This window comes from Homarus americanus, unplaced genomic scaffold (assembly GCF_018991925.1).
Source record: "Homarus americanus isolate GMGI-L3 unplaced genomic scaffold, GMGI_Hamer_2.0 scaffold45698, whole genome shotgun sequence".
NCBI classification, from domain to species: Eukaryota; Metazoa; Arthropoda; class Malacostraca; order Decapoda; family Nephropidae; genus Homarus; species Homarus americanus.
Window position 1 is genome coordinate 13,229,340 of NW_024735554.1, and position 17,659 is coordinate 13,246,998.

General features: G+C 37.0%; 1 protein-coding gene across 2 annotated transcripts in view; it reads left to right on the top strand.

Moving 5' to 3' along the window:
* LOC121871536 (cadherin-23-like) overlaps window positions 1–17,659 on the top strand; it is a gene marked incomplete at its 3' end in the record, with an annotated part of 255,663 nt that overhangs the window by 161,065 nt on the left and 76,939 nt on the right. For both annotated transcript variants that reach the window (XM_042373970.1, XM_042373971.1), the window contains 3 exon segments: window positions 7,109–7,203; window positions 9,399–9,537; window positions 12,770–12,877. In XM_042373970.1, coding sequence (XP_042229904.1) covers window positions 7,109–7,203; window positions 9,399–9,537; window positions 12,770–12,877 — 342 coding nt within the window.

Sequence of the window (17,659 nt, forward strand, 5' to 3'; positions counted from 1 at the left end):
CATAAAATTCATACAAATTACCCGGCCAGAATATAATTTACATTGCTGGAATTCTTAAAATTTGATGATCATTTTGAATATAAACATCATAGATTTTGCATTAGACATACAAATTTTAGATATAATGTTTACTCTGAGTAAATATGTTATCTTTTGTGCAAAATATATGACATTTATATTCAAAATATTCCTGGTCTTACAAGGAATCCAGCAATGTCAATTATATTATCCTAACTTTAGTTTGAGGTATTATTTATTAAAATCTAGTGGTTTTCCCCCAAAAATTTCTCAGAGAGGGAAGAGCCAGCAGTGTAGTGTGAGAAGTGGGGGAGGGACTCCAGTCCATTATTTGAATGGACATTAACTTGGCGTATTTCTCTATTTCTCTTAAGTATTAATTGTGTGCATGTACCATCATAAAATTAAGATGTTATTTTTACTACAACATAGTTGTGTGTCGTCAAAAAGTGGAATTTGGGGGTTGGGTCAGTCTCTATTGGAATTAATCCCATATGTTCTGTTGTTCACTTAACGCGGTTTTCACTTAACGCGGTACCCTGTGGGTTCAATTGACCGCGTTAAGCGGGGTACAACTGTAAACAAATTATACTTCACCCGTGTAAATGATGAAATTTACCTCGTAATTAAAACATTTCATTCTGGCAGGGTGCCTCGTAAATGACCAAACGCGTAAACAAAAACCGCGTAAATCCAAACTCAACTGTACTGTTGCAGCTAAATACTGAAGCAAAATTATGTAGTTTCAGGTGTAGATGATAAAAGTACCTTATCTATTCCATACACATCTTCTGCCATACTACTTAATTTGGGTCTTCAAAGCATATTGATATATAAATTAACTAGTTCTTAAGGAAACCAAAAAATTTAAGATATCTTGAAACATTCAATCAATTAATCACAGAGATCCTCATATTTGAGGGTTGGCAACCACTCCTACACTCAGCTTTGCGCATTAATATTTCTGTTGTTATTCCCTCATCCCTAATTATATGACCAAAGTATCTCATTTTTCTTTTTCTGTACATCTCTGGTACTTCTTCATTTATTTTCCTGTCAGTGTAACTTATTTTTATCATTCGCCTATAACACCACATTTCAAAGACCTCCAACCTCTTTCTGGTGTCTGCTGAAAGTGTCCGCACTGCTGACCCATACATCAGCCCTTGCCATATACTGTAAAGTCTTTCAGCAGCCCTTTTTTCAAATTGAAGTTAATGTCCCTTTTCATTATGTCTTTTAGCTTATTAAATGCTGCTTTGCCTGCTCTATTCTTGTCTGGTTTCTTCCTTACATCTACCATCACAGCTAAAACATTACTTCCTAAATAAAATAAAAAATTCCACTTGTTTAAGTTCCTGTTGCTTACCATAATTTTTATTGTAGGATTTATTTCCAATTTGGTAATGACCACAACTTTAGTCCTTACAACATTAACTCTTAAACCCCATTTTCCACCTTTTTCCACTAATCTGGTAAAAAACAAAAAAAATTGTAATGCCTCTTCACTATCTGTGATAAGAGCAGTACCATCTGCGTAGCGTATATTTGATCTGGTAAAAAAAAAAATTGTAATGCCTCTTCACTATCTGTGATAAGAGCAGTATCATCTGCATAGCATATATTTGATATTACATACAATAATACCTTCTTAATTCAGACTCTTTATGTCTGGATATCTGCTTTATCTGGACTGTCAAACCACTCTGGACTAATTTCTGTTAATTTGGATTAAGTCCGGATTAACATGAAATACTGTAGTTTGGATCTACCGACGTGGTGGCAAAAATATATACAGTGGTTCCCCGATTTTCGCGGTCAATTGAACCTGCGGAGTAGCGCGTAAAACGAGAAACGCATAAATGGAATAACAGAACATATGGGATTAATTGAAATAGAGACTGGGCCGACTCCTAAACTCCACTTTTTCCGACACAATGCCGACACAATACCTACGTTGTAGTAAAAATAACATTTTAATATTATGATGGTATGCACACACAATTAATATTTAAGAGAAATACAGTCACCAGGTTAATGTCCATTCAAATAATGGACTCAACTCCCGCGCCCCCGCCCCCCTGTTCCCACGCTCGCTGGCTCCTCCCTCTCCGAGAAATGTCTGGGTGAAAACACTAGATTTTAAGGTATAGTAATAAATAATACCTCAGACTAAAGTTAGGATAATATAATTGACATTGCTGGATTCCTTGCAAGACCAGAAATATTTTGAATATAAACGTCATATATTTTGCACAAAAGATAAAATTTTTGCTCTTTGTAATCAAAATTCTTACATTAGATCTAAAATTTGCATGTCTAATGCAAATTCCATGATGTTTATATTTAAAATAATCACAATCTTATAAGAATTCCAGCAATGTAAATTATATTTTGGCCGGGTAATTTGTATGAATTTTATGAGCTAAAACAAATATCTTCAGTAAATAAACAAATTATACTTCACCCGCGTAAATGAGTAAATTCACCGCATAAATCGGGCATCCCGGTTCTGGCAAAGTACCGCGTAAATGACCAAACGCGTAAATGACCAAACGCGTAAACGAGAACCACGTAAATCGAGGTTCAACTGTATACGCTTTTGAATCAGTTGAATCACTAACTTGCAGTATAATATATAATTCTTGTACATATAGGACATACAGTATTTACCACAAAGTTAGTGATGCTGTTGATGGTTGATTTTTCAAGTCATTTTTCTCCATCAAAACTATTGCTGAAGCATCTTTCTCTTGATCTTCCAAAACTGCTAGCCTGTCTTTCAAGCTAAACTCCTTTTTGGCCCTCTTCTGTCTTGATTTTGAAACTGTCATGCCTTTGGAAGCCTTGGTAATTAGTCCACAAAGTCACAAATAGTCCACAGGAGTTAAGAGATGCACACTCGAGGGGTGTAGCAGCACGACTGGCTTGTAAACAAAGCAGTTGGGGCTGGTATTCGTGTGCACCAGATGGCAATCTGGATTGCCATCCATATTTTTCTTGGTTAATCCAGACCTTTTCCGGATTAAATAAAACCCTCGGGAAATTCGCTTAATATGGGCTGGATTTTCCCCAATTAGTCCTATTAAGAAGGTTTTACTGCATTACCTTTTAGTCCTTCATTATCTCCTGTAACTTCTTTCATTAAGAATTCTGAATATATATTATACAATGTTGGAGATAAAACTGTGAACCAATTAGTAACACTGCAGCCAACTTTTTCCGATATCTCTACAAGTTTATTGTGCTTTACCTGTCAAAGGCCTTTTCAAAATCAACAAAACAGATACATTAATGCCCCGTTTTACGCGGTTCTCATTTACGCGTTTCTACATTTACGCGGTACCCCGCCAGAACCGGATTCCCACTTTACTCTGTGCATCTACTCATATACGCGGGAAGCGACGCGGGCAGGGTGCACACAAGGTCGCCCAGTCATCAAAACATTACCAAGTTCTTCACCCGCCACCCATCACAGCCGGCCCAAGTCAGTGATAGTGAGGATATGGACTTATATGGACTTTGAGGGGTTTGACAAAGAGGCCCTGCAAGCCTCTGTGGTGGATAGTGATACAATTGATACAAGTGCTACAGGTGAGGGTCAATAATCTGCCCTCTGCCTCGGAACCAATGCCCCATCCCCGTGTGCCCAGCCATCTTTTCTACTAATGTAAGTGTTGAAAAACCTAATATTATTGATATTTCTCTTAATTATTAATTGTGTGTGCATACCATCATAAAATTAAGATGTTATTTTTACTACAACATAGGTGTTGTGTCTGAAAAAGTGGAGTTTGGGAGTCGGCCCTGTCTCTATTGCAATTAATCCCATATGTTCTGTTATTCCATTTACGCGTTTCTTGTTTTACACGGTACTCCGTGGGTTCAATTAACCGCGTAAAACGGTGTATCACTGTATACAAATTTTGTTGGACCTTTAAAACTCCTTTCAATCAAAGTTCTCAAACCAAATATAACTTCTCTAGTTCCTTTCTCCTTTTAAATCCATTTTGCTCTTGAGATAACTCACTTTCTATTCCAAACTTTATTCTTTTTAAAATTATGTTTAATAAAACTTTATAGGCATGACTTATTAAGCTTATTGTTCTAAACTGGATGCACTCTAAGGCTCCTGGGAAGGTCTCCTTTGAAATACTGTACACCCTATATAGAATTACATATTTTAGTCAAACATTTTATCCCATTCTTGCCCATTTGTTTTATAAATTGTGCTGGAAGCTGATCAACACCACAAGCTTTATAATTTTTCAATTTGCTCACAGCTGCCTCAAGTTCTGTTTCCAGAATTGGCATTTCGATCTTTCTTTCTTTTATGTTTCGTACCTTTACCCTATCCTGTTCACACTGCTCACAGCTTCAAAACAACAGTCCACATAACTTACAGTCACAAAAACACAGAAAATATCACTTCACAGTCACCATAACATACCATAGTTAAATTTAAATGTTAGTGCTGTCCTCTCACTGAAAAACAAAAAAAACAAACACTGGTGATAAGTACAATGTAAGATGCTGGCTGATAATCATGGAGCCATGCGATGGCGGGTTTTACGATTGACACAAATCCAGACACGGCTGTAGTGTATATTGCTGGAATCCTTGCAAGATGGCAATTTATTTGAGTATAAACAGCCCATAGTTTGCAGTAGAGGAAAAAATTCCTACCAATGACTATCGATGGATATTCGATGGATATCATTAAAGCGAGTTGTTTTGATCGCGTGAAGGGAGATGGTGTTAATTTATAACCATCGTTAAAGTGAAATATCGCATCTCGGGGTTTACATGATTTAAAAAGATACGAATGACAGTTACATGTATACCCTAGTACTATAAAGGTATCTAATAAGACTAAATGCAAATATTTCAATATTAGTGTGATACAAACTGTATTACTTGATATTTTCAATAAAATCTTCTCTCAGAAAATTTGCTAATTTCAACATAGAGTTGCATGTACACTGATTTAGGGGATGTTTGAAATCAGTTTTTACTCGCACCTGGAGTTTTAGGTATTAATTTTCGATAAGTGTATGCATGATGCTTTATTTAATAAAATCTGGTTCAATGTAGAGTTTGATGTGCTCAGAATCAGTAAAACTAAACAAATATATGAAAATTCCCAAAATTTAAAAAATTCCCAGGCCTTAAAGATTCCCAGAAACTTTCTATTTTTTTGCAACCCTAATCTGTCCATTACCCTTTATTTGTACATTATATAATAATAATAATAATAATAATAATAATAATAATAATAATAATAATAATAATAATAATAATAATAATAATAATAATAATGGTTGCCCCATGTGTACAAGGTGGCTGGCTCAAAGGCCACCTAGGCATGAATATGTAAGGTGGAGAAGCTGTTACCAACACAAAAACCACACCCTAATTTATAAAGTTGCATGGCCCAGTTAGCACTGGCTAACCATTACCTCAGAACACAATCTGCAAATTGGTTAACATCCAGGTTACCAATTATTGCTGGGTAGACAGAGGCAAATGGCATAAAAAAGACTTGCCCAAAGTTTCATTCAGCCTAGGAATTAAACTCGGGACTACTTGTTTGCGAGGTAAGCATGCCAACCATTACATCACACCATACATTCCAATCAATGGCTTCAGTTTTCTTTATGCTTTACACAATATGGTTCTCTTCAAATCATGTTAAATTCATGTTTATAGTTAAATACAGATACAGTATAGTCTGGATTTATGCAGTTTTTGTTTACGCGTTTGGTCATTTACGTGGTGCCTTGCCAGAATGAAATGTTTTAATTATGCTGTAAATTTCATCATTTACGCGGCTAGCGACTGGAGAGGTCCAGACGCGCCGCTCCATTTTTTACTCAAGCGGTCCATTCTTGACCATACGCTGGAAGCGGCACGGTGAAGGGTGCGCATTAGGTCGCTCTTACGTTATCGCTGACGTCATATGACATATCGGACTGTGATTGGGCCACGCATCCTTACCACCCACGCATTCCCTCCACCGCTAGCTGTGATTGGTCTAATGTAACATGACGTGCCCTGCCACCAGAAGTCGCTGACCTAGCCGGGCCAGTCTCATTGTTCTCAGTCCGCGTATACAGTTCTCTCTTGTGCCCGCTATTCCCCTCACAATGGCTTCCGCTGGACCCCCACCACCCCAGAAAAACCTTGAATTACCTGGACCAAGCCATGATTATGTGAAGGAAATCATCGAGTTGGGGGAGAAAATTAAGCTCATCCTTGACAAAGACGCAGTCAAGCATTGGTATGAAGTGTCTAATAACCTTCTGTCGAAAGTTATGGAGCTGTATGCCCAGATCTATCACGACAACATCAATGCTAGTCGTCAACGTAGTATTACGGACTTCTTCGCCCGCAACCCATCCACAACCAGCCCAAGTCAGTGATAGTGACAGTGAGGATATGAACTTTGAGGGGTTTGTCAGGGAGGCCCTGTAAACCTCTGCGAGTAGAGAAAGTGATTCACCGGAGGGCAACTAATCTGCCCTCTGCCTCGGAACCAGCCGCCATCCACGTGTGCTGACCCATCTCTTCTACTAACATAAGTGTTAAACACCTTTAGATTTGTAGTTTTTTATTTAGATATTATGTGTGTAGCAATACCATCATAAAATTATGATGTTATTTTTACTACAAGGTACGTATTGTGTCGGAAAAAGTGGAGTTTGGGAGTCGACCCAGTCTCTATTTCAATTAATCCCATATGTTCTGTTATTTCGTTTATGTGTTTCTCGTTTTATGTGGACCTCCACTGGTTCAATTGACCGCGTAAATGCAGACTATACTGTATATTGTATATCCCTTGTTTAATCATATTCACTTAGCGATATTTTGGTTTAGGGATATAAAATTTTAACACCCTTTCTGGTATGGCCGGAACTTTGAAAATATCACAGTTGGTGTTATTAGATTAATGGCTAGGTTAATACATAAAGTAAAAACAAAAAATGTACAATATTTGTGGACTTATCACATATATTTTTCTGTATTATGGTTCATGTCATACCAAATATTCCAGATAATTATTATTATTTTTTTTTTCCTCAACATGAAGGCCAGAAGAGATCGTTCAAGATTGATAACACAGGGGAGAACTATACCTTAATGGTCTTGGAACAGATTGACAGGGAGAAAGGATCAGCATATAATGTAGGTATTTTGACCAATTTTCTGCTGTCTCCTTACTTTCTTGTTTGCCAGCCCAGAGTTTTTGTCTCACCTGCCATTGCACGTAGCATTGAAAACATAGATTTGAAAGGGAGTTCATATGGTAAAGATTATTGAGAATTTATCTTGAAATGAGATGGTTTCTTGAAATAAAGGTAAAGTATTTTGAAGTTAAGAACTCCAGAAATTTTCATTATGTAAAGCTCTTGCTGTAGTAAAATCAAATGAGATGAGAGATGGAATGATAAATTTTGAAAAATAATATTAAAAAAAACTTGTAAAATTTTTTTTGCCATACTAGTTGAAGTACATGTACTATGTTTTGCTACCCCTTTCCAAGGTTCCACTGGCTTGCCAACTGTTTATGAGGTACACAGGTGCATGCAAGGGATGGCTCCATTTCCCATGATTTATTCACCAAAACTTGGGAAGATATTTGTTTCTTAGACTGCACATTTAACTGAATGGTGCTCTTTGAAATACTTAGAAAATTTAAATTCACATTTTGCACTTTTATAGTATAAACTAGGCAACTAAGATTCAAAAGGGGAAAGTATTAGTCTCTGCTACCCATTTCCCCACTTTTTTGAAGTTTCTATATCCCTTGATGTATCCCATTCATGAAAGTGGATGGATGTAAAGATAATTTACAGATAAATTAAGTTTTGGTTGGAATTACAGCTCTTTGCACTTTGTGGCTCTATTATAAAGTACAGTTACAGTACTGTAGTTCCCATATGGTGAGAGATATTTCATGCTTATACATTAACCTATTTATAAATAAAAATTAATCAAAAGATTGCATGATTCAGTTGCTTTAACCTTTCGGCTTCGGGTCACATCCTATGACGTGTGTCTGTAGAGCTTCAGGTCACGTCACATGGTGTTTTGATCTTTCGTGGGCTAATTTGAATAAAAAGGGTGGGCCTGGCTAGATTATATTGTGAAGTAGGTATTTATCTCACTCATTCACACATGAGAGCCTCCCAGTCTCTTCTCAGTAGCTTCTCAGCTTTTGTGATGTAGGAATCTTGCCCTTGGACTTGACTCACTTCACCATGTGTTTCTACCCCCTTAACCCTCAAGCACAAGTCTAGTATTGTGAACAATTACTGGAGCAGTGATAATGATTGTTAATAATGTAAATACAGGCATCCCCCGCGTTACGGAAGCCCGGGTTATGGAATTTCGCTATTACGGAATTTGTAAATTATGACCAATAATTTTGCGTTTTGGCCCGTAAATCCGCCCTTACGGAAATTGGGGTAAATTTTAACAATTAAAAAAAAATCACTATATAAAATTAAAATTTTTTGTTAAAAATGAGAATTGGTTTTGTGTGGATTTCTTGGCGTTTGCTACCGCCAAGCGTGTCGTTGCCATGTGGAGTCATTCCATTGTTTACATCCAGTGTGCGCGCATGTTTTGCGCCCCAGCAGTTTGATTTAACTCTTACAAACATACAGTAAGTACAGTACAGTGCATTACCCTTATTCAAGATGACTGGAAAGAGGCCATCAAGTGGAAGTGACCGCAGTAGCGCAAAAAAAAGCCGCAAAAGTGAGTACAGTACAATATTTTTATTTATTCCAACTGTATTTCTCTTCATATTACATGTGTATCATAAATTATTTAATGTACTGTATTGTATGTGTTTATAAATTTTTATTTTCATTCATAAAAGTGCTTGAATTACCTTTTTTGGGGCCGAAAAAATTCCGTAGGAACACATCTCCAGTTTTATAATGGAAGTCAAAATGGGAAAATAGGTTTCACGTTTCTGTCAATTTTCCAGGAACGAAACCCTTCCATAACGCGGGGGATGCCTGTAGTAATAACATAGTAAAACAAGTGTCCTATACAGTATCTCATTTTTAGCAATGACATAATCCCAGGGCCCATTATTGGGTATGTTTGCCAATGATGGAGTAACCCTTTGGTAGGCTACTGTCATGCCCAAACCGGTAGAGGGGAAATTTCACCAACTGTTGGATGTTAAGAATCAGGAAATCAGCATATGCCTGGTCTCCCTACAGTACTTCATAACAACAAAAGGTTCATGATAAAATAGTAATGACTGCTCTGCCACTGCTTACTGAGTCAAAACAACTTGGTAATTTGTAAGATTGAAATAACTTAGATTGTTATTTTCAAATAAGATTTCTCTTCTTCATCAGCTATCTGTGCGTGCAGCTGACAACGGACAACACTCACTACAGAATTCATCAGTGATTCGAGTGATTATATCTAATGAGTTTGAGTTCCCACCCTACTTTTGCCTGGAAGGAATGTGTACTCAGAATATTTCTATGGTTGGTAAGTGCTAGTAAGACCCAGCTAGTCACAGCTGTATGTGACAAGAAACAGTATTGTTAGAAATATGTACGTATTGGTTTAATTTTTCCATATAAATTTATCATTTCACCTCCTATTATCAGCTTATTAACTGCTTGGGTAAATGTGAGAGAATTTTATTGATGAAATTTACTCAACATTACCAAAACTTAATGTTTTGAAGAATAACTAAGTAAGATCAGTGACCATTGCAGACATGAGAGCATATTGTCATAAGTCAATCAGGTCAGAATCTCCACCCAAGGTAGTGCCGGGGAGGGTAATCTTTTGGGGAGGTTAGGTCAAATGTGAGTTGACCATGTGACCTTGATCTGACCTTGCATGAACTGAGATCCACATTGACATCACAAGTTATTCCTACTGGTCTATTATCACAATGACCTGACCTGAATGTTGAAAGAGATAAAAAATTATCTCGCTTTGTACCTTTGAAAATATTGTGATAATTTGTTCCAATGCTTCTCTGTGATTTTTGACTGCAAATTACTATGTTTATGTATTGTGGATAATACAAATTTAGTAAGATAAATCGTTACCACAGTAGAACGTCGATTTAAAGTGATTCAATTTAAGATTATTAATTTAAAGCGACACCAACAATTAAGGTCAATGTTTTAATTTAAAGCGAATCTTTCCTATTTTGTGCGAGTTAATCTGGTGTTTCATATTTTAAAAGTGGCTCCTTATGTTTCTCTGGGCACGCTACACTGTCCTAAGGGCAAAGCTGTACTGTACATGTACTCAAAATAATGTACTAAATGATTACTAAAATTTTTGTCTAGTGCAAACTACAGTACAGGTTGACAACCCTTTATCCGAAATTCCGAAAGCCGAAAAGCTCTGAAAACCGAAGTTTTTTTTTTTTTTTTTATAATAACAGGGATTAGCACACCCAAGCATAGATCACTGACCCACATCGGGGCCTGGGGGGCGAAAATGTAATGGTAATAATAATTATAATAATAATAATAATTATTAATAGTAAATAAAAATAGAAAAATAAAAATACACCAAAATAAAATAATAATGATATCAGTAATAATAATACTAGAAAAATATATTAATAAAATTAATAATAATAATAACAATAATACTGTACTGTAATAATAAAATAATAATAATAAAGAAATACAAGAATGAAAAAAAGATCAAAAGTGAGAAACACGACCTAGACCTGTGAATTATTATTATTATAATTTTTATTATATTTTCGCTCCCCCTCCCCCTCCCCCAGGCCCAAATATGGATCAGTGATCTATCCCGGGGTGGGCTAATACACATTAAAAAAAAAAAAAAATTCTGAAAACCGAAAAATTCTGAAATCCGAAATTCCTCTGGCCCCAAGGATTTCAGATAAAGGATTGTCAACCTGTATAGCATGTTTATATTCAAATTAATCACTATCGTATAAGAATTCCAGCAATGTAAATTATATTCTCCCCAGTTACTTCTGTGACATTTTATAAACAAAAAACCAAAAACTCAAGTTAAAGGACATAAATAAATGCTTCACCAGACCTTCGGCTCCCAACTGTCAAGCGTGTCACTGTCACGCCCCCCCCAATCTTCCCAGCCAGGGTTCAGTGGTTATAGGCTTACAGTTTTTATCTTATATAATATCACAGACTAAAGTTAGGGGAATATAATTTACATTGCTGGAATCCTTGCAAGACAGCAAATGATTTGAATATAAACGTCATATATTTTGCACAAGAGATAAAAATTTTAGCCCTCTGTAATAAAATTAAATAGAACATGTCAGTTCAGTGACATTTTATAAGAGAAAAACTTAGTCACTCTTAAGGACAGATAAATAAATAAGCACTAGACCTTGGCTCAACTGTCAAACATATTGCCTCATCCCCCCCCCCCATCTTCCCATCAGCTGATTACTAGTAAGCAGACCATTTCAAGACCCATAATTTTAGCTGTGTTGATTTATGAGTGTTTGTTTTAATATAATACTACAAAAAACAATGTTTTGTTTATTCTAGGAGATGGGCTGAGGTGCATCTGGGTAGACTCTCAGTCTTTTTAGTGTTTTGTGTTTCTTTCAAGTACCAAACTAAATTATTCCATTGAAACAACACTTCGATTTAGTGCGAATTCTGTTTAAAGCGACCTCCCTTGGAACCTATCTCGTGTTATATCGACATTCTACTGTATATGAGGAACCTTTTTCAGCCTATAGGGAGAGTCAAAATTTACACCCAAAACAATCAGCTTATTGTAAAGCCTTGCTGCAACTTAGAGTACCATCACCATAAGGTAGTACAGTAAAGCCTCGATAACTTGGCACATATGGGGCTGTGGCCTTGTAGAGTTATCCCAAATTCCAATTTATCGAGGCACTTCCCCCCTCCTACAAAATAATAACAATAACACATTATCGACCCATATACTGTATGTGTACAGTACATGTAATTACTAAATGTAAAAAAAGTAACACTTACCAAAACTGCAGGCAAAGAAAGAATCATCATAGTAGGTGACACAGATGCATGGTAGGTGACAGGTATGGTCGGTGACACAGAGGTATGGTAGGTGACAGGTATGGTCGGTGACACAGAGGCATGGTAGGTGACACAGAGGCTTGGTAGCTGACACAGAGGCATGGTAGGTGACACAGAGGCCTGGTAGGTGATGTAGATGGCCAGATATGCGGAGATTTTCCCAGATAATTTTATATATCTCAGCATTTCCCGAGTTGTACTATAATACATTCCGAGACCATATCCATGCCGAGTTATATGAAATTCCGAGTTATCAAATGCCGAGTTATCAATGGTTTACTGTACAGTATAATACTGTATATAAGTAATGGCATTAAGGTTTCATGAAGCCTTGAAAAGCTTTGGCTTCATGACATTATAATGGCCTTGGCTTCATTCCCATGCCTTATATATACAGTACATATATTGGATAAGTTACTGGGGTTATCTTGTCAGTCATCAATGATCTAAATTCCCTTTTGGTCTCCAGTCAATTGTTATGACACCTTAAATTTGCATGTGTTATGTCCAGTAATTTAATGTTCTACTGTAAAGTGTATTAGCTTAATACAGTACAGTACTGTATCTTGTTTTTCTAACAGTAAGTTTATGCAGGTAAAAGTACTGGTTATTGGTAAATTTTAGCTTTAAGCCCATTATAAGCACTGCCTTTAATAATGAATATATGTATTTGAAAACAGAGAATGAACCAGATGTCACTGAAAAATTTAAGGAAGCATATGACGAAGATAATAAAAATCTTCACCCTGGTGATGCTGACTACGAGGAGGTCTACTATGAAATCATAGGTAGGTGAAGGCAAGGACATTACTTTGTAACTTAGCTCCATTCAATCATGTAACAGTACAGTAGTATGAATCATTGCTCTGTACAGTACAGATTAAGATAGGATTTAATTTGTTATGTCCATCTGGGGATGGGGGATTTCATTCCGTGTTCAAGAGATGACGTAATGTGCAATTTTTGGAACTTCCGAGAAAATTTTCCCAGTACCCGGAAAGTTCCGGGGATGAGAAGTTTTATTCCGGCTTTGAGAGAGTTGTCCCATTACCCGGAAATCTCTTATTCCTGGAACTGCTCTGCACCAATTGTTCCAGCCTACGGAGATATCACTCATGTGTTTATATATATATATTGTGATAAGTATAATTATAAATGAGCAAAGTTGTATCCCTTCAACATTACATTACATAGCATTTTAAAATATGGAGTGAGAAACCAGAAAGATGTGGGTAATTAGAGATGGAGTGGAAATGAGTGCTGCCAGGTGCTCCTCAACATCTGATATTTAACTCGCTACCATGCATTCATGCAGATGTGCCATACAATAAGACCCTCACTCCTCATGCTTGCTGTCTTAATTCCCTTGTTGGGGGTGTGTGAGTGGTGATTGGAATGTGTGTGGGGGGGTAATGTTGGGGTGTACGTGCAGTTGTTGGAGGGTGTGTGTAGTTGGTTGTTGGAGTGTGTATGTATGTGTAATGTTGGGGGTGTGTATGATGTTGGGGTGTGTGATGTGTGGGTGATGTGGTGTTGGTGGTGTGTGTTGGTGATGTAGAGGTGTGTGGGTGGTGGTGGTATGGGTGTGATGTGGTGTTGGTGGTGTGTGTGGGTGATGTAGAGGTGTGTGGGTGGTGGTGGTGTGATGTGGTGTTGGTGATGTGGTGGTGGTGGTGTGTGTGGGTGTTGTAGAGGTGTGTGAGTGGTGTTGGAAGGTGTGTGTATGGGTGGTTGTTGGAGGGTGTGTTTGTGTGTGATGTATGGGTGTATGTGTGATGTTTGGGTGGTGTTGGTGTGTGTTGATGGAAGCGAACCTTTTTGGGGGGTAGGGTCGCATGGTCAGTCCCCCCACCCCCCCTCCCTCACTCAAACGTGGCCAATTGTGATAGGGAGATGAATTTGATACCATAATAATCCATAATAAATTCTCTACGAAACATTTCCAATAAGATGATATCCTTAAATGAAATATTTCTATATGATATAGTGATGGGAATTCTATTCGTTTATATACAGTGGTCCCTCAGTTAACGAGCACAATCCGTTCTAGAAGGTTGCTCGTTAACCAAAAAACTCGTTAACCGAAACCATTGTTTCAATGGGTTTTGGGTAATTGGTTCCAGCTCACCGAAAATTGCCTAAATTCAATAAAAATGGTAGAAAAGTACACTTACTTTGAGGTGTGTACGTAGAAGGCTCCTGGATGATGATGATGATGATGGGAATTAGAATGGGGGTGGAGGAGAAGGGAGAAGAGAAGGCATTGGGATGGAAGAGAAGTCACCCCATGGCACCATTTCACCCATAAAATTTTAGTTCTCTTGGTGTAATTCAAGATTATTTTCTTTAAATCAACACTGCACTTGGGCGTGAACCTGACAGATGACACCGACCTGATAACGAGATCTGAGATTGTCGAGTTCTGCGACAATTTAAATAATGAGTTACTTAATGCACAAAGGCAGAACATACCATACAAAAAACTCAGATCAGACAACAATGAGCCTAAATGGATAAATAATTATTTAAAGAACATTATTGGCCAAAGGAAGGCTATAGGTAGAAGGATAAACCGTGGCGAAATTTACCTCTGGGAGTATTATAAGGTATTGGCCGGTAGGGTTAAGACCGAGATAAGAAAAGCAAAGAGGAATAATGAACTGAAGATAGCAAGGGAGGCGAAGACAAACCCCATAGGATTCTACCAAATGTATCAAACTAAAACACGAGATAAGATTGGACCAATACAGTCAGATACCGGCGAGCTTACTGATAACGACGGCGAAATGAGCAATAATCTGAATAAATATTTTTCAACAGTTTTCACCACCGAAAATTTAAACATGATACCCGAGGCTCCGACTCTATTCAGAGATAGTGAAGAAGACAAATTAAGCGAGATAGTAGTGACTAGTAACGATGTAAATAAGCAAATAGACAAACTGAAGCCTGATAAGTCACCTGGTCCCGATGAGATATTTGCCAGAATATTAAAGGAATGTAAGGAAGAGCTTAGTATGCCCTTAGCAAAGTTGTTTAATATGTCATTAAAAACAGGTGTAGTACCAGAATCCTGGAGGATAGCGAATGTAATACCGATTTTCAAGAAGGGGGATAGATCACTATCCTCTAACTACTGCCCAATCAGTCTAACATCAATAGTAGGCAAATTACTAGAATCAATCATTTCAAACTCTATTCGAAACCACCTGGAGAAGCACAAGATGATCAATGATTCCCAACATGGCTTCACATGCGGGCGTTCATGTCTAACTAATCTATTAACATTCTTTTCATCAGTTTTCGAATCGGTGGACGAGGGGCACAATTATGATGTGGTATATCTCGACTTAGCAAAGCCTTCGACAGAGTCCGCCACGAAAGACTAATTAAAAAGGTAGAAGCGCATGGCATCAAAGGTAATATCCTTAAATGGATTAGGGCGTGGTTACGGGACAGGAAACAGCGAGTGAGCATAAACGGCACTAAATCGCATTGGAGCAACGTCACTAGTGGAGTTCCCCGAGGCTCAGTACTTGGACCATTATTATTTATCATATACATAAACGACATAGATATCGGCATAGACAGCAACAGTAAATTTGCTGATGACACTAAAATAGGACGTGTAATGAAATCTGACGAGGACTCTGCAAAACCACAGGAAGATCTAAACAAGTTTTTCGAATGGTCGGAAAAATGGCAGATGAAATTCAATGTGGACAAATGTAAAGTACTCAGTATAGGAGATGTAAACAGGGAAACCAGTTACCAGATGAACAACGATGCCATTGTGAAATCCGACTGCAAGAGAGATTTAGGAGTAATGATAAATAGGAATCTTTAGCCAAGTAAACAATGTGTTTTTGCTCGTAACAAGGCTAATAAAGTACTTGGTTTCATACAAAGGAGTGTTAGTTACAAGACTAACGAGGTCATCTTAAAATTATATTTAGCGCTTGTGAGACCTCACCTGGATTACGCAGTTCAGATCTGGTCACCGTATTACAGAATGGATATAGAATCCTTGGAAAGAATCCAGAGGAGAATGACAAGACTAATCCCGAGCATTAGGAACCTTGAGTACAGAGACAGGTTAAAGCATCTTAATTTGCACTCCCTCGAGAGACGTAGAGTGAGGGGCGACATGATAGAGGTGTATAAAATGAAGTCAGGGTTAAACAAAGGGGACATTACAAAGTTACTCAAACTATCCAGCCAGGAGCGAACTCGCAACAACGGTTTTAAATTAGACAAATTAAGATTTCGGCGTGAAATAGGTAAACACTGGTTTGGAAACAGAGTAGTGGATGAATGGAACAAGTTACCAAATATCATCATTAACTCGAATACGCTGGATCGCTTCAAACGTAGGTTGGATGCTTATATGAGCAATAGGGGTTGGGTATAAACGGGACTGCCCAGTATGGGTCAATATGCTCGCTGCAGTTTCCTCCATTCTTATGTTCTTGTGTTCTTATCAGCATATACCTGGATCACGCACACCCACAGTGATTTACTTGCATATATATATATACCTGTATATATATATATATATATATATATATATATATATATATATATATATATATATATATATATATATATATATATATATATATATATATATATATATATATATATATATATACACACAGTTGTACCCCACTTAACGCGGTCAATAGAACCCAGAGGGTCCCGTGTTAAGTGAAATCCGCGTTAAGTGAACAACAGAACATATGGGATTAATTCCAATAGAAACCGGCCCGACCCCCAAACTCCACTTTTTGAAGACACATAACTATGTTGTAGTAAAAATAACATCTTAATTTTATGATGGTACATGCACACAATTAATACTTAAGAGAAATAGAGAAATACAGTCGCCAAGTTAATGTCCATTCAAATAATGGACTCAACTCCCTCCCCCTCTCACACTACACTGCCGGCTCTTCCCTCTCTGAGAAATTTTTGGGGGAAAACCACTAAATTTTAATAAATAATACCTCAAACTAAAGTTAGGATAATACAATTGACATTGCTGGATTCCTTGTAAGACCAGGAATATTTTGAATATAAATGTCATATATTTTGCACAAAAGATAACATACTTACTCAGATTAAAAATTTTATCTAAAATTTGTATGTCTAATGCAAAATATATGATGTTTATATTCAAAATGATCATCAAATTATAAGAATTCCAGCAATGTAAATTATATTCTGACCGGGTAATTTGTATGAATTTTATGAGCTAAAACAAATATCTTCAGTTAATAAAAAAAAAAAATATTCTTCACAGGGTAACAGATGGTCGGTCGGTCCCTCCCTCCCCCCACCCCCCACCAACCGTCCCAAGGAGATGTGTGGGAAAACCAGAATACTTAACTTTTTTGTAATAAATAATACCTCAAACTAAAGTTAGGATAATATAATTGACATTGCTGGATTCCTTGTAAGACCAGGAATATTTTGAATATAAATGTCATATATTTTGCACAAAAGATAACATATTTACTCAATAGTAAACATTTTATCTAAAATTTGTATGTCTAATGCAAAATATATGA